Source organism: Neophocaena asiaeorientalis, unplaced genomic scaffold (genome assembly GCF_003031525.2).
Source record: "Neophocaena asiaeorientalis asiaeorientalis breed wild unplaced genomic scaffold, Neophocaena_asiaeorientalis_V1.1 scaffold123, whole genome shotgun sequence".
NCBI classification, from domain to species: domain Eukaryota; kingdom Metazoa; phylum Chordata; class Mammalia; order Artiodactyla; family Phocoenidae; genus Neophocaena; species Neophocaena asiaeorientalis.
The window spans coordinates 12976954-13003107 of record NW_020173666.1 but is presented as its reverse complement, the minus strand read 5'-3'; the positions used below and the strand labels follow the sequence as shown (position 1 = coordinate 13003107).

Below are 26154 nucleotides of genomic sequence, written 5' to 3'. Positions count from 1 at the left end.
GACATCAGCCTCCTTCTCTTCCTTAAACCCACCGGCTTCCCAACACCCTTCCTGCCTGGAGCAACTTGACCTGCTCATCCACCTTCTCCAGGTGAAGTGCTGCTTATCTTACTCCCCATGGAAGCTCGCCTGACTGCACGCTAACCCCCAAGTTCAGGTAAAAAGCCCCCTATCGTACCCTCAGAGCACAGTGTACTTCTCCCTCACAACACTGGCCGGGGAAGGTTCATACTTATGCGTCTATAAACTGTCTCCACCAGGCTGTGCGAGCCATGAGGGGCCACGGTGCACTGTGCACCCCTGCCCCACGCCCTCCCCACGCCCACTGCTCTCTCCTGTGTGGAGCCCAGTGCCTGGCCTGAGCAGACACTCAGTAAGCACTTACCGGTGGATCGTGGACACTCAGTCATACCTACTGAAAGAATGAATCAACCATCCTACGTAACCGGGCCCTGATATTATTCACAACTCAGCACCAGTTTGGTACCAAAAGTTGCCACAGGAACGCTGGACTGCGGAGGGCGCAGGGGACTGAGATTTGCAAGGAGCCATGCGGCCAAACATCCCTAAGGCCTCGTTCAGCTGATACTGAGGCTGTGCTGTAAGAACATTCACTCTGCCCACAATAAAAAAATGGGATGTTGACTTCGTTTTCTTTAGTTTTATTCTTTTTGTAATGAATCAACTTTTCGTTACTATCAGAGAAGAGCTAAGAAAAGTGCTCTCTCAGTTTCCTGTTTTTTATTTGCTGAATCTCAAAATTTATAACAGTTTATGAAAGCGCAGTCCAAGGGAGCCCAGGACATTAACAGGCCCTGAGGAAAGTTCTCCGCTAGTGCAGAAGTCTCTCGGTGCCCAAGGATATTGTCCAGTTTCTATCCCTTTCAACACATTTCTGTTTAAGGAGAGTATTTTGTTCCAATCTCCTCTGTGTTCCTCTGACTCTATAAAAAGTGGGAGACCTTGGGTCCAAGTCACTTCACTTAGAACACTTCGCTATGGAAACACAGTGGCTTGACGTCACACGGTGTGCTAGAGCCATTCTACAGGCTTCAGAGAGCCGATCGCTAAATATCAGGAATTCTGCAGAGCCAGGGTAGCTCAGAATTGGCCACGGTGGGAGAAATTGGCAAATACCATAAATCAGTTGTTATTGGTTTTTTTTTTTCCCCAGAGAGCCAGTTTACAAGCATACCACAGCTCAACCACTGTGTTCTTTCCTGATGGCTGTTACCAGCAAAACCAGACAGTATAAAAGAGGAAATGCACACTCATGCTGTTTGTACCCTCGAAACAAGTTCTGCGTATTTCACACTGGGGCTCACTCTCAGATGGCCCTCTGGCTAGCGAGCCACTGCCCCGACTAGGTTACACGCTTCTTGTAACCGTTACTAATGTGTAAAATACATCTTTCTTGAATGACCTGAGCTTGTACAGTATAGAGTCTGAGTAATTGCTGCTCCATCAATGTCACGTACAAAGCTTTGCCGCCTAAGCCACCATGGGGTGAGTGCAAACAGATCGATCCCCTTTCAACACACAGAGCAACCTTTCCTTCCCCAATGGTGGGTAGTTTCAGTCTCCGGAAAATAGGGAACAAAATAGAAATACAATGATCTAACAATTACGGTGCCCATAGTGCTTTCTCCTAAGAAAAATACATGACATATGGCAAGCATTCATTGATAGTCTATGAGAGCTAACTAGAGAATTCAAAAGAAACCATAAAAACATTTTTGATTAATCCTTTCCTTTTCAACCTAAGGCTATCCATGACCAGGCACATAGGTCTCGTTTTCTGTTTGTAAATGACTGACACATCATACCTTGTGTTTGGTTTCAGGTTCTCGATGGGCAGGTGCGTGACTGATGAAGCCTGGGTGGACCACTTGTTCCTGATGAAGTCTTCGTAGGATGCACTGTAGACCAGGTAACCTACGAGTGGAAAGGAGGCAGAACCCGATGAGCGCCAAGGAACCACATCACACCAGAGGCATAACCCAGGGGAGGACGACGGGAAGGAAACAGGGGCGTGGAGGCAGCTCTGTGCGAGAAGTCAAGAAGGGGAGTGTGTTGGGTCAGATGGGATAGAACGCTGGTACCCACTGGTGAAACCAGATGCAGATGACAAAATTAAAGACACTTCCTGGTGACGAGCTGGTTCCCTCCTTCTCTTCCGTGTCCTCATCTCCCACGTTCCCTGGCCTTCCTCATCTCCTTAGGACTGATAACATCTGTGAGCGCGCAGCAGAAGAAAGGAGCAGTGACCTCCACACAAGTATTTAAGAAGCTCCCGATAGAGATATATACAATCGTCCTTCAGGTGAAACGAAGAAACCGTGATGGTGAATGCCGTGTGTGTGGCTGAAAGACCCCAGACTCACGGTGGGTGATCTCCTCACCTACTGCTATCAGGCTCTCCTTTAGTCTCTAGTTGTTGAATATCTCTGCCTGCCCTTGATCTCGATGTCTAGTGACAACAGTCAGGCAGCTCTTTTCTCTGCCTTAGCTGCTGTTAATGGGCCTCAGTGGGTGGGCCCTCAGCCCTGACACCTGCCCAGCCTTCAAGGCTGCCTCGTTAGGCCAAGGGAAGCTCACGTCACAGCTTCACACGTTCTTTACTTATGTTGGAAGGAAATCGTTGTCAAGTACTTTCTAGTGCCAAACATCATGCCAAATCCTTTGGATTAAGTTTTACTTCAATGAATTCTCCTGGTCCTAGTACATAGGTTTCCCTGCCCTCATTCTGACACATGAGGAGACTGAGTCTTAGAAAGGGGGTAAAAATCCGGTCCAAGTTCACATTCGTTAATTCATTCAACAAATATTTACTGTGTGCCTTCTATGTGTCAGACCCTGCGCTAAGTGCAGAAGGTCAAATGGCGACTCGTTTCATCTAAAACTCCAGGAGCAGTAGGCCGGCAGACAAACAGGATTACACAGCCTTGATGAGAACTAAGGAGCAGCCCACATGCTGGGGGACAGGGGGTGGGCAGAGCTCCCCCAGGGCCCCGAAATGGGGCTGATGACTGAAGGATGGGAAGCAGCTAAGATGCATGGTAGGAGGTGGAGTGGATTCCAGGTAGAGGGAATTCCTGGGCAAAGATGCTGAAGAGGGAGGAGCCAGGAGAAGGCGGAGCCTCCGAGTGGCAGGGTGGGAGGAGGGGCGACAAGAAATGAAGCTGAGGAAGCACAAAATGGAAAAAATATGCAGGGCCCTTTGGTCACGAAGGCTTTTGCTTTTCATTCTAGAAGAAAGGGAACGTATTGAAGGGGTGACACAACAAGACTGTCTTCAGCGCATCCCTCTGGTGCAAAACGGAGGACCGACACGGTGTGGGGCATGGATGGGATGGTCTAGCTAGACAGCTGTCACAATATCCAGGTGAGAGGCGGTGACAACTCAGGCTCCGTCGTGTTAATGGAGGGAAATGGATGCATGCAAGAGAAAGCTGAAAGGTGAAGCTGACAGGATTTAGTGATGAACTGAATACGGAGGGGAAATAAAAGGAGACTTTAAGATGACTCCAAACCTTCAAGCTTGCAAAAAATGGGTGGAAAAGTGAGGGCTCCTCTGAGACAGAAAGCCCACATGAGCAGGTTTGGGGCTCTGAAGGATCATGAGTTTGATTCTGGACACGCTGAGTCCGAGATGCTTTGGAGACATCCCGGTGACGATGTCAAGTAGACATGCTTTTACTGTTTGAGGCTCAGAGGAGAGGCAGGCTGGGCCTTGAGCTATAAACCAATGACTCCCCTCCCAGATGAATTAAAACCGTGTGCGTGGGTAAAATCCTGGAGCGAGAGAACACAGAGTAAGAGGAAAAGAGAACTGAGGACCAAGCCTTCGGCAAGTCCGATCTTTAGTGTTCGGTCAAAGGGGGTGAGCCTGTGAGGGAGACTCGGGTTGAGAGAATTGGATCGCAGGTCAAGGAGGAAAAGATCAATAGCATCAAAAGCATCTAAGAGGCAAACAACTTCATTTAGCAACCTGTTCTCTCTGACTGCCTCCATTAAGACCTATCCCGGTGATGGAAAGGGTGGATTAGAGTCACACAGCTAATTGCCGAGCGCACAGGGAGCAGAAGCAGAGGCACTGGGCTCTGAAGCCTTTCCACGCTGCTTTCTGGAGGAATTCGTTCTCCTCTTTTTTCAACAAACATTTCATGGGGACCTGGGAAGGGCTGCTGCTCTCTCCACAGGGTTCCCTCCTCCTCTGAGGACAGCCGCATCAAGCCACACATGCTGCATATAACAAAGGCACATCCTCACACATGTGCCCGAGGAGCCCCGTTTTGACGGGTCTGCCCGGCTAATTCGCCTTGAGATCAACTCCATCAGAACCCTGTGCTTCGTCCCACATGCTACGCGGGTTTCTCTGCTTATCCTTGGGTCTGAATTTTTATAATGTGCTATCAGAGCACGTGTAACTCCTGCTTTCTCTGTTCTTATCAAAACCTGTCCTGAAAAACTCAGAGGCCATCATGTGGGTGATTTCCTGTGGAGTCACTCCCGATGGAGTAACTGCCTCACTCATTGGGACTGATCAGGGAAAGCAATGGGCTGCAGGCCTACTCACTCTGCAGGAGTTTCCTATCGTTTGGATACCACCTGGTTACATGTTGACTCAGCCGCCCGTGCAAGAGAGTACAGCTGGTGGAAACCAGCAGAGCGCTCAATATCTCACGGAGCTACCAGGACCCAAATGCCCTGCAGTGGGCCCAGAAGTGTGATGTTCTGTTTGGGTCTAGGAGGTATCTGTGTATCCACTTTGCCCCGCTGTTCTACAGCGAAAAGAGCTGGTACTTGATTCATTTGCTGATGAAGAGCTCCCACGATATTCTCTTTTAGCCTCTGGGGTCTAAACAGCCCTGCATATTGCAGGGCTGTCGTGCGCTGAACTATTCCACAGTAAACAGCTTCGCAGTATCAGCACGACCTTCTACTGGGAGTGCCCGGATCCCTATAAATACTTCAGCCATGTTATCTATGCTCGTGGCATGAGTACTCGTGATTAGGGCACTGGGGTTTGGTTTAGGGTTAGGTGTAGGGTATGTGTTGATGAGATGACCTCAAAGTCTCCAGGAAGGCTTGGGATGTGAAGTTAACAAGAGCATGTGTTTCAGAAGCACGCCCTCTATGGGATGATACAGGAACTGCTTCGGAGTTAAGTCCAGTGACATTTACCGGGAGCTCTCTGAAGGCTCCTCACGCTGCAGCCCTTGAGGCATGTCTAAGGTGGCTGGCGCTCTCATCCTGTATCCATCCTTCTGTTTTTCAGAAGCCCCGTGGCTCAGGGCACAGTGGTATATTTATTCTAAGTAACATCTGTTATGCAAGAGATCAAAAGCTAAATAGCTTAAGCTAAGATTTTCCATTATTTTTTTTTCGGTATGCTTACTGCTTGCTTTTCGAAATTGCCATTCATAAAATCATATTCAGTTAATAAAAGGATTTTCTGGCTGCTTTGACTACAAGCTTTCCTCCTTCCGTTGATTTATTCGTTTTCTATTAGGAACATGCTGGACTTCACAGAAGCTGGCCTCTGCAGCCCATGCAGCTCACAGGCTGGGGGCGACCGTCACTTACAGTTAGACCAAGACTCCGCTCCCTTGATCTGTACCCTCGCTCTCCCCTGGCCCTTCCGCCTTACCCGGCACAATACCCAGGCACTCTTTCCTATGTTCCTTATCCTGGTTTTGGGGCTGCTGTGCAAACTCCATTAGAAAAGTTGCTCTTTGGATGTGCTTGGATATCTTCTTATCATTTTAAGAGATAATATTGGGGACATAAAGCAAAAGCACTAAAAATTTTGAATTTGATGAACCACACTAGCATAATAGTGACAGATAATATGTCAAACTCTGACTTACAGCACCATCCCCAGCCCCGAGTCACACACACACACATATGTTCCTTCCTCTTATATAACTAACTGACCCAAAAAGAATCATTTGCAAAAGAAGGGTCTATTCAAAAAAACATTAATTCTTTACTGTAGGAACTTATCTCAACAAATTTATCCTCAAATATATCCTTGGCAGAATCAAATGAACTCATGAACATCTCACAGGCCAAGACCTAGGAGGATGAAGATCCCTGGGCACTTTGCCATCATCACATCTGGGGCCCATCTAAGGAATTCAGGGACACGGAGACTGGTTTGGAAGCACCCCGCAGACATGGAAAGAAGGGAAGAGGCTGTCACCACCCCAGGGTTGACTGTGACTCTGGGTAGCGCACAGCAGGAGCTCTTTCATCACCCATGCTGTGGGATCTCATCTTACGTGTGGCTCTGTGGACTCCCTGGCTATTTGCAGGATTACAGAGTATAAGAGATGTAACGACATTTTGCATAGGAGGAAAGCAAGGTCCAGAGAGATGAGGTAGGTAGCTCAAAGTCATAAAAACCAATTTGGGACTAGGATTCAGGACTTCTGACTTTCATCTAGTGCTCTTCATGCTACCCCACAAGGCTTCCCATACTGCCTCTATTTCATCCTTTTAAAAGAAGACATCTGCGTTCATCCATCCAATTCATCATCCAGTTCATGCATCTGTCCATCCATTTAACCTATCCATCCACCATTCAGTGATCCAATCCATCCATTCATGTACCCATCCATCCATCCATCCATTTTCCATCTATCCACTCATCCATCATCCATCCATCCCTTATTGTCTGTATTTCCCACCTACTGGTTGACAGGGGACACACCTGTTATCATATCTCCCGGGGCGGATTTGTCCCAGTCCACAATGACAAATGAGTGGCAGCCTTCCACGGCAACCACAGTGATGTTGCGGGGGGCATGCTGAGGAGGCAGGTCACTCTTCTTCAGGTCGTTTGGAATGATCTCATCCAGGCTGTCCACTTGGAAGTGATCCAGAGCATCAGTCAGAGAGCATGGGGCAGACGGGTCTTTATTTAGGTACGTCACATAAGGAGCTGGAAAAGAACAAAGACACCCAGTCGGATTGCTGAAGGCTTTCTCTGGAGGCAGAAACATGATGTCTGCTCCACGGAGTAGACCCCCTGATTCAGTGTCTTCCTACTAAGCATCCAGGGTCATCAGCCCTGATGCCAAACTCAGACGCGCATCCCTAGCTCTCTTGTATGGATCTATATGTTTATATCTTTCAACATCGTGGTGTCAAAAGAGCTTATCGCCCCATCAACGTCAATGATTATGACCTCGGTGGTTTTGAAACATCTCTGAGCTACGATTTAGTATAACGTAAGCCTGCAGCATTCTGCCATTCCTATGCCCCAAAACTTAGAAGCGTGTGAATCAGCCCGACTTAGAGTTCTCTCAACCTCAGTTCATTCCCTAGGCTGTCTTGGGACCAGAAAAAGCCATACACTGATCAAGATCCACAGCCTTAGCCTCAGTTCTGGGTGGCCTTCCCTGGGACTTCAGGGACTCACATAACTACCTGTAATGTCTGCACAGGCCAGGCCTGAATACCCTTCTGCAACATTACCACTCAGGACGATAATAGCTACCTCACATTTATGGATAGGCTCAAGCTTTCTCTATACACGTGATCTCAGTAGATACACGGGCCCCAGAATTAAGGCAGGACAAGAACTGATAACCCATACTCCAGCTGAGACTACAGATGCTGACAGAGGCCCCCAGAGCAGCGGGCAAACAGAAGCTTTTCCCTCTAGTCCACAGCTCTTCTTATTACATATGCTCTAGAAGTTAGAAAATCCAAGGAATTGGATTTGAGCTTTATACATTCAAGACCCCCAAGTGCTCCCAAGTAACAATTTCTAGAACTTTCTAAACGTTCCATTGCATCTTTTCATACAGGTTCTCATTCTCAGTGGCTGTGAGGACTGAAAGCAACTTTTAGATCCCCTATATTCCAATACTCTGTATAAAATTCGGCCTTTCGAGCTTGTTCATGATCTCATCAGGAAGTTTGGGGGAGTCGTCTACTACGCTTTATAGAGTTATAGGCATATGAAAATAGCCAGACAATACTAAGCCTTTCAGTCTTTTAAGAGTTCTCTGGAGCAGTTAATAATAGCACTGAAAGCATTTCTATTTCTGTCACGGGACTACAGAGAGAAAAGTCAGCACATTCGGGGGATTCAGGCAGGCTTCTGCGTGCCATGGACCAGCATCACCATTTGTCTCAGGACTCCTCCTTCTAACTAAGATTCTTAAAATTCAAAAAAAGAAAAAAAGAAAGCACTTCAAACAGATAACACACACACACACACACACACACACACACACAAAGATTCTTGTTCTTCAAGTACGTGTGGTTCAGACACTCAATACTACATCTTGGCTGGCAAGAGTTGTTCTCTGCTGATGGCAGAACATTTGTTTTGGAAACAGAAAAGTGTGATATTAGTTTAAGCTGTTGCCTGTTTCCACTCAGTAATAACTTATTTTTTTTCCAGTTAGTAATATGTTAATCTGTCTTGTTAGCGAAGTTCATTAAGGGCATGGGAAAAGAAGACTCCCAAAGGGAATGAAACACAGTTTAGTGAGACAGAATATCCTCCTGAGATTGCTTTAATAATTGAGAAAGAAGAATAGAATCAATTTCTAGGTCGCAAGTCCTTGAGGCTAACAAAAACTATAGGAAATAAACTGAAGGGCAAACGAACCTATTTACAAAACAGAAGTTGAGTCTCAGATGCAGAAAACAAAACTGTGGTTACTGGGGGGAAAGAAGAGGGAGGGATAAACTGGAAGATTGGGATTGACATACACAGTACTATACAGAGAAAAGATAATAAGAACCTGTTGAATAGCACAGGGAGCTCTATTCAATACTCTGTAGTGACCTATATGGGAAAAGAATGTAAAAAAGAGTGGAAGAAAAAACTGAAGGAATGGGCTTCCCTGGTGGCCACTGGTTAAGAATCCGCCTGCATATGCAGGGGACACGGGTTCGAGCCCTGGTCCGGGAAGATCCAACATGCCGCGGAGCAACTAAGCCCGTGCACCACAACTACTGAGCCTGCGCTCTACAGCCCGTGAGCCACAACTACTGAGCCCGTGAGCCACAACTACTGAAGCCCGCGCCTAGAGCCCATGCTCCGCAACAAGAGAAGCAACCTCAATGAGAAGCCCGCGCACCACCACTAGAGAAAGCCCGTGCGCTGCCACGAAGACCCAACGCGGCCAACAATAAATAAATTAATTTTTAAAAAAACTGAAGGAAAACAGCTTCAGCTCTTTGAAACTCTAAGTAGCTCGATTCAGTAAACTGCTCATCTTTTAGGAAGAAGTTAATGAAGTGCAGGCAAGGCCTAGTGGAAGTCTCATCTCAGAAAAGTTGGCTACAATAAAAATACTCATATTCCCTGGACTGGTGATTATCGAAAGTGTTCCTTCCTCTTTGTCCACACAAGGCAGCCTCTCTAAACTCTATTCTGTCGGATACCAAACGTTCTCCTGCATTCACCCCCCCTCCCGACTTCTGCAGAAAGCAAGCTCACGTGCATCTAAACAGGAATGACTCGCTGAATCAGCCCAAGTGGAAAATTCATCCGGGAAAATAAGCCACCGCTGCAAGTGCGCTGCCTTGGCCAATCCAAGGGATTAGTTGTGCTCTTCTTCAAAGAACGAAAGTTAAAACCCATGGCTCTCTGATTCAGGAAGTTCTATTTACCAACAAATCGTTTCTTTCCAGCCAGATCGAACTCTTCTTCAGGGTAGGACCTGATGGAGCCTTCCGGGGGGATGACAGCAGGAGTGGCGGCAGGGGTGGAGGGCTTGGTGGTGGCCGGCAGCCTTGAGGTCTCAACTTCATAATCTGAAACGATGCAATGGTTTTGTAATTGGGCACTTCCAGAAAAGGGGCACCGTGTGCCATCAAAAGATACCTTCTTAAGATTGATCTCTACACGGAAGCATGTAGGCGCACACACCCCACCACTCCGTAGAATAAATGCTACACCTGAACGGAATTTGTTGCTAACAAAACAGTATCTCCTCCCATTTCAGTCCTCTCGGAAAAGCAGCTCCTGGTGAAAGAAAGGAAGGAAAACAAAAAACGCGATGACCAGCAAAATGAGGTTTTTAGAATCAAAGCTGGACAGAACCTTAGAATTCCCCAGTTTTGCAGGCTCCTGTTACTGGTCCAAAACCATTCTCTGCCTAAATAATTTTCCCTTTTAAAGCCATAAAAAATTCACATGAGAAAGAAACTTGATTTTTTTTAAAATTTATCTTCTGTGTATGGGCTTTTCTCTGGGGAGGGGTGTAGGATTAATCCTATTCAGAGAACGAATCCGTTAACAAAAAAGAAAACTCTGCTCCCTTTCAACAGCTCCAAACCGAAAGAAAGGTGCTATTTTCAAAGATGCTAAGAAAGCTTCCTTTGCTTTCTCACATCTGCTGTTTTTAAGTCCATTTTTTTTTTTTTTTTGAAAACTGGGGGATTAAACCACTACATGGAACGATCGTGATGGCATCAAAGGTGACATTATTCCCACATTCGTGATTTAAGAGCCTTGGAACTACAGACAGCAGCAGGCAGGCAGAGCACAAAAGGGGGGACAGACATCCCGAGTGTCAAAGGCCAGTACTGGGGTGGGGACAAGATTTCCACGTAAATTCCTTCAACTTCGGAGGCAACTTACAAAACACACAGAACCATCGCAGGGTCGTAAGTACAATGACAGTATTAGTTGCCATTGATGGAGTGAGTGTTCCAGGTGCCATGCAAGGCGTGTGTATTCTTTATCTTAGAAACTCACCTTGACATGAAAACATGCTATGATAAAAAAAAAAAAAAAAAAAAGAGCACATCTAGAGCACTGCATTTTCTTATGTAATTAGAAAAGGAGAGGAAGGAAAGAATGAGAATGGGAAGAGTCAAGGCTGGAGGCTGAGACCTGGTTAAACCAAGTCATTTTACTAACGGTGTGGATGGGGGACAGGAAGGCTCAGAATGAAGCAGTTCCAGAATCTCTAGAGGAAGGAGGGGCTGAGAGGGAGGGAAAGGGGGGCTCAGGGAACTTGTCTGGAAGCTGCATCTGTGTATCAAGCACACTGTTTTCCTTTAGGTTAACCTGTATTGGGGGGTAACTTGGAGGGGGACGGTATAACCACCCTTCCCTAAGCATTGCCACCCACCCCTGAGTTCCGAAGGAAACGGAAATTCAAGTCATCCACTGAGTCATTAAAATAAGATTCTCCCATCAGAAAAGTATGCAAATAATGTGTTTAAAAACATTAGCACCTTCATCATAGATCACGTACGCCTCTTCCGTGGGCACTGCCGTGTCGGTCTCCAATCCTGAGAACTCATCTAGTGAAGGAGGAGAGGGGAAGGGTCAGCAAACGCCCCAGGGTTTCTTCTCAGCATCACGTCCAGGGCACGGTGATCCAGTCCCATGATGGTTCCAGGGGAACAAGCGCCCCCTGCCAGGGGCTCCTCAGCTTCCTCAGAAGGAAGGGAGTTGGAACCCAGATTTTCTCTCCTTTGTACTCAGAAAAGGGCACTGGGGTACCCTCAAGGATCAAAACAAAGATACCTCCCCAGCACTCCCGACCAGCACAAGCGGCTGTTTCTGACCTTCCTCCCACCTCTGCGGTGCCCAGGCTCCCCCTGGCCCGGGATGTTGCAGGCCTGAGAACAGGCATTCTGGGAGAGCAGAGAGTGGCAGCTGGTACCCAGGATGGGGACAAAACTCCTTCTTCCGGGAGCTCCTTTGCTCATGGCACCCTCATTCTCTCCAACCCCTGGATCCTGCCACTCACATGTTCCAGAAACAGGGTGACCTCCTGCCTCTCCTCTTTTCCAATCTGGCTTCACTGCCCCTCTAAGCTCCCACCCTCTCTCACCGACTCAGGAGATAAATCTGTACTGATTAGACCTGCGTATGAAGTTTGGAAATAATATTCCAATGATTACAAACTTCTTTACAAATGGGTAGGGCTTTATTTACAAAATCATGAGATCTGACTACAAAATTATCCTCTAAATGCAATTAATAGACTTTTATATGTGATTTTTTGATGTCTTCCAGAAAGCCCTAATTATAAGAACCATTGTGAAAATGACTATTATTAATGACTGAACTGATATCACGAGCATGGATGACAACTTGGTTAAGAAAGGTGAGTGAAAGCAAAAAACACATTTTGTGTGTCCACCATCTGGGTCCTTTCAGCAGAAGCTTTTTTGAGAAGGTGGGAGGAGATCAATATATTACTTCTCGACCTGTGGGAGGAAAACGCCGCTGCAAAAAGGAGACCGTTTCTTTGTAGCTGGTAAAATCTTGAGGCACCTTAAAAATTCAGAGGAATTCCTTTCTTTCTTTTGACCCGAAGCCACAGCAATTATACAGAACTCTCAATTCAAGGCACACTTAAAAGGCAGAGGGGGTGTGAGGGGACAGCAAGCAGGAACTAGGATTTATCACGTGCCTTCTGGGCATCAGGCACTGTCACATATATATTGTTCGAGTTAATCCTCACATAAGATAAATGGGGTTCATTATACCCACTTCTCAGCCAAGGACACCAAGGATTTATAACATGCCTGGAGTCACACAGCTGGTAAAGGATAAAGCGCTGAAACAGAATTGGACTTGAAGGCCTCGGCTCCAAAGACCATGTTCTTTATACTTCACCACTGCCGCCACTGTTTAAAAGTTGGACTAACCAATCTTTTGTTTGTAAACCTTAAGGCACTTTATTAGAACCCTCATTCCGCAGCATAATGAAAGGGGAATTGAACTAGAAAGTATACCGACGCCCTTCACTCAAAATATTACAGGCACGGGGCTTCCCTGGTGGCGCAGTGGTTGAGAGTCCACCTGCCGATGCAGGGGACGCGGGTTCGTGCCCCGGTCCGGGAAGATCCCACATGCCGTGGAGCGGCTGGGCCCGTGAGCCATGGCCGCTGGGCCTGTGCGTCCGGAGCCTGTGCTCCGCAGCGGGAGGGGCCACAACAGTGAGAGGCCCGTGTACCGCAGGAAAAAAAAAAAATATTACAGGCACCGATTTTGAATGGTTTTCTTGCTAGGAAATCATTGATCATTCCTGAGAGATACGCCAGTGTAAACACTCTACTGGCCTTGTCTGAGCCTACTTTCAATAACTTCAGGAGTGCGACGCTGCCGAAACAAACTCCACCAGCCGAGGACAGTGGCAACCCTGCCTCGCCTGTCTGGCCCCTCTGTGATGAAAAGTCCCGCATACACCCGAGGCCCGTGACACGCCCCCCCCACCTGCCTCACCATGGAGGTGGTGACGCTGGGGATGTTCTGACAGGACCAACGAAAGTCAACAAAGAGAAGTTGTAAATGATCCGCCTTTCAGGATGGGCATTTCGAGAAAAACCATTAGACGCGATTTTTTTTTTAGGTCATTCCAATGTCAATATGTCTGGATCCAAGAGGGATTACTTCTGGGCTGGTTTCAATTAGACAGTTTTCAGGTTGACACCACCTAACGTTTGGAGTTACCTGGCTGTTGTGTCCCAGAAACCATCTTCCTCCCTGTGTCCATTTAACTTTCAAGAATGTAGTCTTGTTTCACCTCATTATCAGCTCAGGTTCATTTCCTTTCATTATTATTCTTGCTCAGGTCAAAATGAATAAACTGTACAATTTTTGCATCCCGGAGTGAACGAGAAAAGGGGAAACTATAGGGTTTCTTTCATGGATTCCTGATACTAAATACAATTCCTTGAGGAGCTGAAACGCTCTGGTCCAGCACCAGGCCACAGAAACGATGCCTTTCACCTGCGAACTTGGATCACTTCTTGAGATGAGTGACAGTTAAGTCTTCTGGCAAAAGTGAACATCCTACTGAGTGATTTAGTGCTCCTTTTTTTGTTTTAAGACCAAATAAAGTCAGGCCTAATTTTTCTAAAAGAGCACCATCTTGATTCCAAGTAAAAGAAACTTGCAGATGTAAAGAAATAGATTTACAGTTTTGGGGGAAAAGCTGACCCTCAGAATTTGCCCCACCTGAATGCCATTTTGAAGCATTTGGAGCTACATAAAACGGGATGTCTTATAAGCCAACCCAGAATCAATGTCAAAAGCTTCCACCTCTTCATATAAAAGTAGCTGCCAGCCACCAACCATGTGGTACTCAAGTTTATTTTCTTGAGTAGTTTATCCAGTCATGAAAAAAAAATGAGCGCAAAATGTCCAGGTCTTAGCTCCAGAGATATTTTTTTTAAACTATAAAAAAGATTCTCATTAGAAGTTTAGAGAGAAGGTAAATTCCAGCCGTTTGAAACCCAAGGATATTTGCAAATTATTTGGTTGGTCCAGCTCAAGTGAATTTTCAATTATTCTGTTTGTATTTTCTGTCTCAAGAGTGAGCTGTGGCAGGAGGGTACCGTTTTCCACAATGACTGATGGTCTTCTTAAACACGCCCCAAGGTCATGTTACAAATTGTTGAAGACGTTCAGCTGGCTCGTAACATTTCCAGACACACACGGTACCATCAGATCTGCTGTCGAAATGGAACCTGAAAAACAAGGATCGCTGGTAAAAGACTTCTCAGTAGAAAACAGAGAATGCCTATGGCTTGGGGTATGGTGTAGATATCCAAAGATGCATAATTAGGTACCAAGAGGAATCTGAGATGAAGCAGAGGACGCTATCTCTACTGCAAGGAGTTTATTATTTAATAGAGAAGTCATAGCAAGCAAAAAAGTACGTGCGTGTGTGTGTGTGCGTGCGTGTGTGTGTGTGCGTGCGTGTGTGTGTGTGTGTAAAAGAGAGAAAGAACACCAATACGATGGAAACAAGCATATAATATGCATCTGTGCTTACAGGAATATGCAAACAATATGGCCTCTATAACAAATACTTAAATTACTGGAATGATTTAATGACACAAGGTTATTCCCAAAACACTATTTTAAAGCAGTGTTTTCAAGGGAAAGAGGGGCATGATTTAACCAGGGGAGCTGAGACTAAGAGACGTGAAAAGATGATTTTAAAAATGGAGGGCTAGAAACAAAATGTTAGGACTTTGCCAATGGAAGATAATGACAAATGGTCGGCTATATGGGGGTTGAAGAGGGGACTCTTGGAAGGGCAGGTATTCTCTCAGGGATCACAACACAGGTTCTAAATCATCATCCCTACAACAGCAATTTCAGGTTACTAGGTTGCAAAGTGCCATGGCCAATATTTGCTTGGTAAATAAATATTGGTTGTATACACATGGAGCCCCAGCACTTGTGGGTGTACATTATAAACTGAACTACAGTTGTCCCTAGATATACACTGGGACTTGGTCCAGGAGCCCCTGTGAATACCAAAATCTGTGAATGCTCAAGTCCTTTTTATAAAATAGAGTAGTACAAGGAATCCAAGTTTGGTTGAATCCGTGGATGTGAAACCCACGGTACAGAGGGCCCACTGGAGAGAAAACACGAGCACGAGAGCAGAGCAAGAGGCAGGGAGACACGGTGCAGGTGGTACTGGGAGTGAAGCGTGAGGGGGAGAGTTGGGACTGTCGCTCCGCTGACATCAGCATCTGTCCTGAGTCTCACTGTCCCATTTACAGGATGTGTTTTTGCAGGTCGAGGCCACTGGAACGTTTTCAACCAAGAAATTGCAAACTCTACTATACTTTATAGATAATGCAGAGGGTTTTCGTGAATAATTTTGACTGTGATTTTCTAATTACAAGCCGTCTTTAGAAGCCAATTCCCCCTTAAGATGCTCCCTTCCACCTCTACCTCTCTCCAGGATTAGCCCTGACAGTTGCATTCCAGTGGTGGATGAAGCGGGGACTGTGCTTTCTATTTCTGAGGCAAGCGCAGTTCTTGGCTGAGTCACGTTCAAGGAATGTGTGTCGAGCTGCACATCTGGATAGGAGGTGCATGGACGCTGGTGTAAGGAAGCCCAGTAAGCAGTAATAATTTGAGTGTTGAGCCAATAGGGTCAGCCTAACAATGGAGGTATGAAGTCTAAGAAATGTGACGGAGGAAGAACCGGTGGGAACTGATGAGACCTGACAACAGAGACGAGAGAACCAAAGGAGACACGAGACACCAAAGCCTCAGGCCTGCAGAAACGGATCTTTATCCCATCTTGCTCTGCCGTAAAGATAAACAACTTGGTTTCCTAATGAGAGGGAGCTGTTACCATCTACCGTAATTTCAGGTAGATCGTGCATTAGACTGTGAGGTTTCAGAGGCACAGCTACGTCACCGACTTTTCTATGTTTCCCACAGAACCCAACCCATGTGGAGTAGATGATTAATGATCATTTGCTGACATTATTTTCCAAAATTATGAATGAAGCCAGAAAAACAAAAACAAGAGCTCCTCCATCCTCTTCAAATTACCACACAGGCTTTCTCATAATGAAATCACTGTACAGTGATAAAGAAACATTTATCCAGTGAATTCCCTAAATCAGGGTTTATCTAGACACAAGACTTAATCATGCTCACTTTCAATTTCAGAACCTATACACAGAAAGTATAAAAAATAGCTATGTCAACATCATTAGTTATTAGGGAACTATGCATCTAAACCACAATGGGGTACCACTTCACACCCGCTGTGAATGAAAAAGACAGATAATAACAGGTGTTGGTGAAGACGGAGAGAAACTGGACACCTCGTACATTACTGGTGGGAATAAAAATGGTGCAGCTGCTATGGAAAACCGTTTGGTGGTTCCTCAAAAAGTTAAACAGAGAGTTACCATTCGACACGGCAACTCCACACAACAGAATTAAAAACAGGAATTCAAAAAAAAAAAAAGAACAAACCCGTACGTGAATGTTCGTAGCAGCACTAGTCATAATAGACAAAAGGTGGAAACCACCCAAATGTCCATCAACTGATAAATGGACAAAATGTGGTCTCTCCACACAATGGAATATTAATCAGAAGTAAAAGGAATGAAGTACAGACATATTCTACAATGTGGAGGAAACTTGAAAACAAATCATGCTAATTGAAAGAAGCCAGACACAAAAGGACACAGTTCACATGATTCCATTTACATGAAATGTCCAGAACAGGCAACTATAGAGGCGGAAAGTAGATGAGTGGTTTCCCGGAGTTGGGAGGAGCAGAGAATGGGGGTTTGTTTTGGAGGGTGATGAAAATGCTCTGGAAGTTGGTAGTGGTGCTTGTTGCACAACTCCATGAATTTGCTAAGAACTGTACACTTTAAAAGGGAGAACCTGATGGCCTGTGATTTCTGTCTCAAGAAAGCTATTATTAAAGATGTTTTTAATAAAAACAACTATGATTGGAAATGATACTAGGAAGAAAGTGTTTAATAATGTTAGCGGAGCAGCAGAAATAAACGAGGAAGGCAAGCCATATACAGAAGTATTTTTAAAATCATAGATCATAGTACATTATGATATTGTTTGAGGATGACAGGTTGCTCTCCCCAAACTTAATTGTTTTTCCAAGACTTTGTACTTATTTTCAAAATGCTGTCTAGAGGTAAACTGTTACTTATTTTTGTTTTACTACCATTGCATTTATTTATTTTTATTTTTATTGGAGTCTAGTTGCTTTTAGAGATAAATTATTATTAACACTTGGACACTAATTTGGCTTGGGCTAGGCTATCAGACGAATGGACAGGAGCGAAGTAAAAAACACACATCTCTAGCATGATCTGCAAAGAAAAGAAGAAACAAAAATACCAAGAAAAATACTGACTTTCACGCCAACTAAAAAGCCCCGAAATACAGAGGAAATGCAAAGAACATGCAATAAGGCCTAAATCAAAAGAGACAAAAGAAAATGTAAAATATTAATAATAATAGTAGTAGTAATTAGAACCAAATCCAAAATAGTCACTCTTCTGTTTACAACCAATTATTAAACAAATATCTGTTCTAATTATACTTCAATTAAAAAAATGAAACACATCAACATACGCAGAAGTAAGGAAGATACATAATATTTTCATACCGGAAACCCTAAGGTAAATTCCAATTTGTACTCACTGGGTTAGCTGGTAGTGTGAGAATTTTCCTCCCAATCGTCCTCTTCTTCAGTGTGTTCCTTGTTCTTTGGTATGAATTTTTCAGATATGTCAAATGTTCCTGTTTCTTCAGAACTTGTCCATGGAAAGACTAACTTCAAACAGAATTCCCAGTTTGGAGACAGCATTCATGGTCAAACTGACTGGGTTTATCAGGTCAATTATACTATGTAAGAATTCGGGGCATGAGTGTGATTTCCTGAAATGAAGGGTCTTCACTCTGCGTTAGCTTAAAAAGACAGAAGCTTTACAGCCTGTATTGCAATTCATTTCAACCCGAGGGAAAGGGGGTGAATTCGCCTTCTCGAGCCTGAGGCAAATACAGGATGACACAGCAGGGGTGCAGGACAACCCTGGCTGGGTGTCCCAGAGCAGGGAAAGGGCTCAGTCTTAGCCAGTGGACGGCCCCTGCTGCCACGCAAGGATAAGCATTTTCCAAAGGGACTGCTGATCAAACATGCTTGGGAAATACTACTTTACTTGAAAATTCACAATGAGACTATTCAACGGTTAAAGTCCAACAGTAAGAAATTCCTTTAACCTTGTTTACATCACACAGGTAATCACAGAACCTTTTTTAAAAAATTACTATATAATAATAATTATTATTATATTTTAATTATTATTATGACAAGTACTAATCTACTAATATCCAGTGGGACACACTTTGGGAAGCACACTGGTCCAAACTAACAATGTCCCATGTTTCAGCCAGATTTTTGACTTGGGTGGTGACAAAGGTTGCCAGATAAAACAGAGGATGCCCACCTAGATTTGAATTGTAGAGAAGCTTTCATATAAGCACGTCCCACGCAATATTTTTGTTTGCTGAGTCTGACCATCCTAGTTGTGACACAGTGCGGTCAGTAAACCCCGTGAGCTATAAGTGCCTGCAGCTGCCTCTCCACTGTGAACCCCACTCACCGCCCCGCTGTCTCTGCGGCCCTAGTCGGCAACGCAGCGCACCATCACATGAGTTACCGGCACAACGAAGACGGTTACCTTCCTCAGGGTGGCACTCTGGGATCCCATCTGAGCCCACGACGAGGTTGCCATCCTCGTCATGTCGCTCCAGGGTCCCAGGGCGACAGGTGGGGATGTGAGCAGCAGGCTCGGGGGCGGTGGTAGTGGTGGTTGACCGCGTAGTGGTTCGGGTGGTCGCTGGGCGCGTGGTGCTGGTCGTGGTGGGCTGAGGGGGCGTGGTGGTCGGGGGTCGCGTGCTGGCGGTGGAGGCACTGGTGGTTGTCTTGACGACCCCCAAGCCCACCAGGGGCTTCCCTCCGAGGCTCAAAATGGGCTTATCCTGGGGACTGGCCAAGGGTTTGCCATATCGCCCCTGCCCAAAGAGGGGGAGGCCATCGGGGCTCACCACGGGGGTCCCTCCCAGATCTGAAACAAAAATCAAACAAAATCTGTGCAACAAGGTGAAAGGACACAGGGAAAGCAAAAAGCAAGTGGAAAATGTCTTCTCAGAGGCTTCTATTTTCATCAGTAAAAGGCAAAGAAATAATTAAAGGGACATCAGGTGAGGGAGCAGTATCTGCTGCTATCCAGAAATTTCTAGGCTATTTATATTATCCATTACTCTGTACTACCTTATATAAATATATAAATATTTCATTGTTATGCCCCATTACCTGCAACAACTCGAAGTCTCCAGTAAGGAAAGTAATTCTTTCCCCCTCTTCATTCCTACCCCTAAAGACTTCAGTGTTACTGTGGACAGTAAGGTGGCAAACTTATTCTGTAAAGGGCCAGAGAGTAAATATTTTAAGCTTTATGACGCCACTACTCAACTTTGCCACTACAGGGCAAAAAAGCCACGGACAGTACACCAACAAATGCATGTTTCTATGCTCCACTGAAACTGTGTGTATGGATAGTGAAATGTGAATTTAATATAATATTCACATGTCACAAATGTTATCATTCTAGGATTTTTTGGCAGTCATTTAAAAATGTAAAAACTATTCTGAGCTCCCAGGCTATATAACAACAGGCAGCAGACAGGGTTTGGCTTTAGAAGCTGCTTTGCTGACTCCTGCTCTCGGCTGCCCAATCCCAAGAATGAAGTCAAGAGCCACCTTTTCTAGAGGGTGGAGAGTCTGTAAGAAGACAGTTGGATCAGGGAAGAAGCTAAGTTCTGCCCCCTTCTGAGGCACCTCCTTTCCACATGGCCCAAGGGCCCCCATTAAAAATGAATAGGGGGCTTCCCTGGTGTCGCAGTGGTTGGGAGTCCGCCTGCCGATGCAGGGGACACGGGTTCGTGCCCCGGTCCGGGAAGATCCCACATGCCGCGGAGCGGCTGGGCCCATGAGCCGTGGCCGCTGAGCCTGCGCGTCCGGAGCCTGTGCTCCGCAACGGGAGAGGCCACAGCAGTGAGAGGCCCGCGTACCGCAAAAAATAAAAAAAATAAAAATAAAAGATGAGTAGGAGGAGAAAGAGAGAAGTTGTCACTCTACAGCTAAGTCAGGACACTTTTGTTCCTTAAAAAACACTCTCACTTACCCACAATGGTTCGACCATCTCCTCCTAGTTTAACTCGAAGGGGATTTCCTTGTGAATCTTGGAGGTGCCTTCCTTCTCCGTTCAATACTAACCCACGATCAAGATCTACGACCTAAATCCATGACACAGATTAAAAGATATATTGAACATTTCAAAATGTTCACCTTAATCCAACTGCATGAACATATGTGAAGAGGAAACATTATTTTTGTCAGCATCATTCATAAGGTTTAATAAGAATAAAGTACGAAACAGTCACATTTCATATTATAATTGCTTATCTATATAATACGTAAATTGTTTTAAGTTTCTCAAATATTCAAAAGATGTTCAAAATACTTTTACCATTTAATATGTCATAGTATGTAAAAAGTAGGAAACAACCTAAGTGTTGATCAACAGAGGAAAGAGATTAAATAAATTATGGCCCATCCATCCAGTGAAATACTATGCAGCCAATGAAAAGGATTTGGAAATTCTATATTTATTGACATATCCTGATGCAGACTTAGATCATAGGACTGATTATGTTGCAAAACGAAAATATATTCATTTGTGTATATAAACTTAAAAGTGCAGAGAGAAAATTCTGGACAGATTATATCCCAAACTGTTAACAGGGGTTATTTCTAAGAAGTGGTTTGGGATGCTTATTATTTTTTTCATATATTTCTGAATGGTTTTAGCTTCTTGCCATGAACATGACATGTTTCTATTTGGCTGTTAGTGTTAAAAATCAAAGTTGCTATAACAAAACCAAGTTAATTTGTAATTAAATTGCCTAATATAGTATGCATGCAAAATTTTCATATTCTAAGGAATTATAAAACTTGAACAAAAGGTATTATTACCTCTGTTAAGAAACAACTCATGCTCTACACTCTTGGTTCTCCAAGTGTGGTCCTGGACCAGCTGCCCCAGCCTCACCTGGGAACTTGCTGGATATGAGAATTACCTGGCCCTACCCAGGCCGCACTGACAAGCCCCCCAGGGATTCCGATGCTCACCAATGTTTGAAAACCATGACTCTGCACAATCTGGCCATTGGAGGAGCCCCTGCAAGCAGGCCACTTTGTTGGGTGCTGTCTCAGTAATTAAAATAAAACTTATTTATATAAACCCTACTTTGGAAATCTACTCCATACCGTTTCAATTCAAAATTGTTTACAATGACACTTTGCTTTAATATGCATTCTTCCTTCCATAAATTTCTGTTCTTTTGAGAAATGATAAAATGGATCTTTAGGTCACCTGTGACTGAAAATTCTTTGAAGTTCTTCAGTACGTTTTCCTAAACCGTATTGTTTTAAATGGGAAGTTTTGACTGGGAATTCCACTATAAATAATTTTTTGACTCTCTGAAAAAATATTTTAAAACTCTGAACATTGTAAGGTGTTCTGCCTGTCACCCCCAACCCACCAAAAACTCCTAAACATTTATCTTAACCCCAGGAAGTTAAAGTCATTTAGCTTAAACATACATAAAGCACTAATACTTATTTTTTATTTTGGTCAAATTGTTGGAAGATTCAAAAGGTGACCTGATTAAAAGCTGCCTATTTGATTCCGGGATTTTTGGTTTGTTCAATTGTTTTTACCCTGCTTCCTTTTACAAAGGATTTGAGACAATTTACAGAAAATACGTATACTCTTTAATCGAACGATAACAAGAAATAAAATAAAGCTATCAGGCAGGAGTGGGAAAACAGAAGTTCATTTGAGAGGCTGTGCCTCAGGTTTTCTGTAACTGTTTGGCCCAAACATTTGTGTGACCTTCCTAACCAATCAAGGCAAATGGGAACAAAGGCCCATGTCTGACCTAATTAGTTATGAGAAGAAAGCAAACTCGTTACTCAGGAGAATCAGGGATTTTTCTGAGCACTGGAAGAAACAATATAGTATATCGACACACAAGTGGTTAAAACTAGAGAAGAAAAAAAAAGACCGCTTCGTTTTTTATTATACAATGCCCACCATTTTTCTCTTCCCAACAGCATGAAAATAACCGGTATGTGTAAAGAAGTTTACCCTACCCACTTTGTTCCTTGAGGGCCATTGATAATTCTTTGTCCACTTGGTTTTCCATTACTACCAGGAAGTACTCTCCCTTCTGCATTTGGTCTTCCATTATAACCTACACAGTACAAAAAAACAACAAAAAACAAACCAAAACAGAAACAAAAAAAAATCCAACAACAGAACCTGGTAAATTCAACATTCCTGGAAAGTTGGCTTCATACAAAACTACACGTAGTAACACATCTTTTCAAACAGGAACACTAAACAGAATTTTAAACCAATAGCTAAAATATATTAGATAATGATAGTCTTAAATTGTGACTTCTACATGACACATATGAATGCCTATGAAAAGTATGGTAAAGTCACAGTTTTCTGACATTACTGGGGGAATAAGTGTGTTCGGCATAAGTAAGTTTTCCAGATAAGGCTTAAGACCTTAAAGCTAGTAGCTGTAGCTTTATTTTAGCCAGTTGGAAGGTAGAGGGAAGGAGAGTTGGAACGATGGGGAAAATTCTCTCTCAAGTATACGAGATGCTGTCCTGCTCTCCTCCACAGATTATACTTAACACGCTCACTATTTCTAGCTGACTTGGGTCTCGGTCATCAACTGCAGAGCATAAACCCAGAGCCGACTCAAAGCTTGACTTCAGTGGGGCTGCTGGAGAAGTATTTGTTCAGAGAGGAAGTGGCAGGCCCAGCTGGCTGGCCTTAGTTGCTGTCTGTCTGCTCCCTGCACCTGCCCTCTCTCTTCACCTCGTGCCCTTTCTGATCGGCTGCAGTTTGCTTGAGGCCTCCACTGGGAGCATTCTGCTTCAGCCTGGCCCACCAGATAAAGTGCCTGGGCTTCCTGACAGCTATTTGCAGGTCAGAGACATTTCTCTTGCTCAAATAGTTAATGAAAATTGAAAATTGAGTTTTTTCTATGTACAAGGGAATGCGGGTTTTACCTCTATTGTCAGGGTCTTAGGTTTGTGTAAAAGAGTCCGTTTTAATGGAAAACTGAGCTCCACGTGGGGTACTGTTCTATGTCTTTAGGCTGGGCTAAATTAACATCTTGTACAGATTAACAAATATTAATACATTCATTCCCAAGTGTTCTAGTAAGCCCTGATTCCATGCAAGGAGAGGGTAAGTCACCAGTTAACTGAATGCAGATTTTGGGTAAATACCTTAGATCCTGCCCTGGGGTCCATGTAGACTCCAGTTCACAGCTGCCTACCTTCTGTCCTCAACCTAAGTCACACGTCGGCCTGCTACTCCGCTGTGTGACATTCATCTTCAACATGCCTTTTCTGGAGGTTTGAAGCAACATTCACTGATCGCAATGTCTGAGCAATCCTCACCCAAGACATTTGAGTTTGTCCCTGGGTATTTTCAGCTGAAGGTTTTATATGCAGAACAACAAGCACACGATCCAGCCCACACGGGGAGGTACTCCTTCCTGTGGACTCCTTAATGTGCCCTGGCACAGGGGCAAGTAAAAATAACGTAAAACACAGGAACCTGAGTTTGGCATCATGGCTACGACATATTTTCAGATTTAGAGCATATGTTAAGGAACTCAAAGAAGCGGTGTGGGATAGCGGAATGGCCGAGAGCTGTGGAGTTAGTGTTTGGGAACGCAATTGCAGCTCAGCCACTTCACAGCTGTCTGGCCTCCAGCAAACCACTCAGACCCCCAAACACTGGTTTCCTCATCTGAAGACCAGGAGAAGCAATGCAAACTCAGGCGATGGTTATGAGGATGCGTTCATGTTGCGTCTGCAAAGCTCCTAACACGACGCTTGGACAGAGCGGATGCTCGATACAATAAAAGGCTCTCAGGAATTTCTACGAACACTGCTGAGAACCGTAAAGAAAACGTTAAGTTAAAAACAAATTACCTTGTCTGGAAGGGGGTCTCACAGGCGGGCGTGAGAAAGGGTTCCGGAATCTTGAGTTCATCATGCGCTGACGCAAGGAGAGCATAGGGGTGGTGGACGAGTAGCTGGCAGGGGCGCGCGTGGTGAAGCGCGGCGGGGAGGGGGCGGCCTCCGTGGGACTTGGGGTGGCAGGGCTGCGAGGGGGGTGTCTGGGCGGGAGGTGCGTGGCTCTCGGGGAGCTGCCCGGAGGTGGAGGAAGAGGACGCTTCACTGGGGTGGCGTTCTTGTCCTGCGGGGAGCTCACTCTGGGAGGCGCAAGCACGATAGCAGGCTCTGTCTCCCCCTTCGCGATGTTCCCATCCACGTGCTTGCCGCCCCTGGGGATGAAGGAGGAGGGCCACTTTGGAACAGAGGAAGACAGTGGGTCCTTGTCCTTTCCTCCGTTAAAAAACATCATGTCTTCATCTTCCTCCTCGGCCGAGACCGACTGCTGCGATTTTGACGGCAGGGGCTCCCTTTTGGATGGCGTGGCCTGGGACGCACCGTCCTTCTTCCCCACCGCCTGGGGCCCTGCTCTGCCGGGGACCCTGGGGCGGGCTTGGGGGTGGAGGCTGCCGGGCCTGCCTAAGGGTCTGCGGAGGTGACTGTCGCCGGCGCTTCTTGCCTGAGCCTCCACCTGGCGGTGCTTGGGAAGGGACGGGGTGGCGACCTTGGCAGCCGCCGAGTATGCGGGCGCCCGGATGGCCCTGGTCTCCGCTTCTGCGCTGTCGTCGGAATCCTCGCTCTGATTCTGGGGAGACGTGGGGAGCCCCCCCTGGGAGCTCGCCGTGAGGGAGGACTGCCTGCCTCTGGACGAGTAAGGGTCTGAGAAGGAGGCGCTTTCCTGCGACGTGGGGTGGGGACGCCCCTCTTCCTTGCTCTGCGGGCCGCGGGGCTGCTGCTGGGACGCGGAGATGGCCGATGAAGGCTGCTTTTCCGGAGCGGCGGACCCGGCACCCATCCTTCGGGGCACGCGGGTCCCGCGGTGGTGCTGCGAGCGAGGCGCAGGAGACAGCTGCGTTTGGGAAGAGCCGCCCTCCACGCCCGCGTCGGTGGCCGGGAGTGGCTGTTCGTCCCCTGCCTCTTCGCTGTCTTCATGGCCGCCCAAGCCTCGCCTGTGGTCAGAAGCTGGGTGAGAATTCACCCTCGAGTGAACCCGGGGGGCCACGGTGGACGGCGGGGAGCTGGAGGGCCGTAACCGGGGTCCTCGGCCACCGCCAAGCCTGTGTGAATATCTGCCGGGGAAAGCAAAGGGCCTGTTCCTGAGCGCACTGAAATGTCCAGAGACAGGCGCCCGGGACCAAAATGTCGGGGCCGTGGCTTCAGCCTGCTTCCCTTTCTCTTCAGCATCATTGTCACCGCCGCCGTCCGAGTCATCTGCGCCTTCAGAGGCTTGTGTCCTTGAGGAGAGACGAGAGGAGACCGAGGAGGGCTGGGTAGCCCGTAACAGCGCGGTGGACTTGGCGGCTGGGGCATCGTGACCATCCTTCCAGCCCCTGGAGAGCGGGGGTCCGGGCTGTGGTTGGGTGGGCAGCAGCCGAGATGGCCCCCTGTGGGATGGAGACAGTCTCGCGGGTGGGGCTGAAGCCCTGGAATTTTCCTCCCCATCTTCAGAGTGGGGCGCCCTCTGAGCGGGCAAGGCCGGTTTGGCGCTGTGGTTCACGGAGCCTCCGTCGCGCAGGGCGCCCCAGGCTGGGTGCCGGCCGGGCGTCAGGGCGGGCCGGGCGTGCGCTGCGCTCCGGGG

The 26154-nt window shown here is 46.1% G+C and overlaps 1 protein-coding gene across 1 annotated transcript in view; it reads right to left on the bottom strand.

The window, feature by feature from the left end:
• The window catches only part of FNDC1 (fibronectin type III domain containing 1), an 84198-nt gene that overhangs the window by 11679 nt on the left and 46365 nt on the right, over positions 1-26154 (bottom strand). Inside the window, 8 exon segments of the mRNA XM_024747997.1 lie at positions 1827-1935; positions 6719-6949; positions 9643-9786; positions 11218-11286; positions 18982-19368; positions 20488-20599; positions 22521-22621; positions 24393-26154. The exon segment at positions 24393-26154 is cut by the window's right edge and continues 118 nt beyond it. Coding sequence (XP_024603765.1) covers positions 1827-1935; positions 6719-6949; positions 9643-9786; positions 11218-11286; positions 18982-19368; positions 20488-20599; positions 22521-22621; positions 24393-26154 — 2915 coding nt within the window.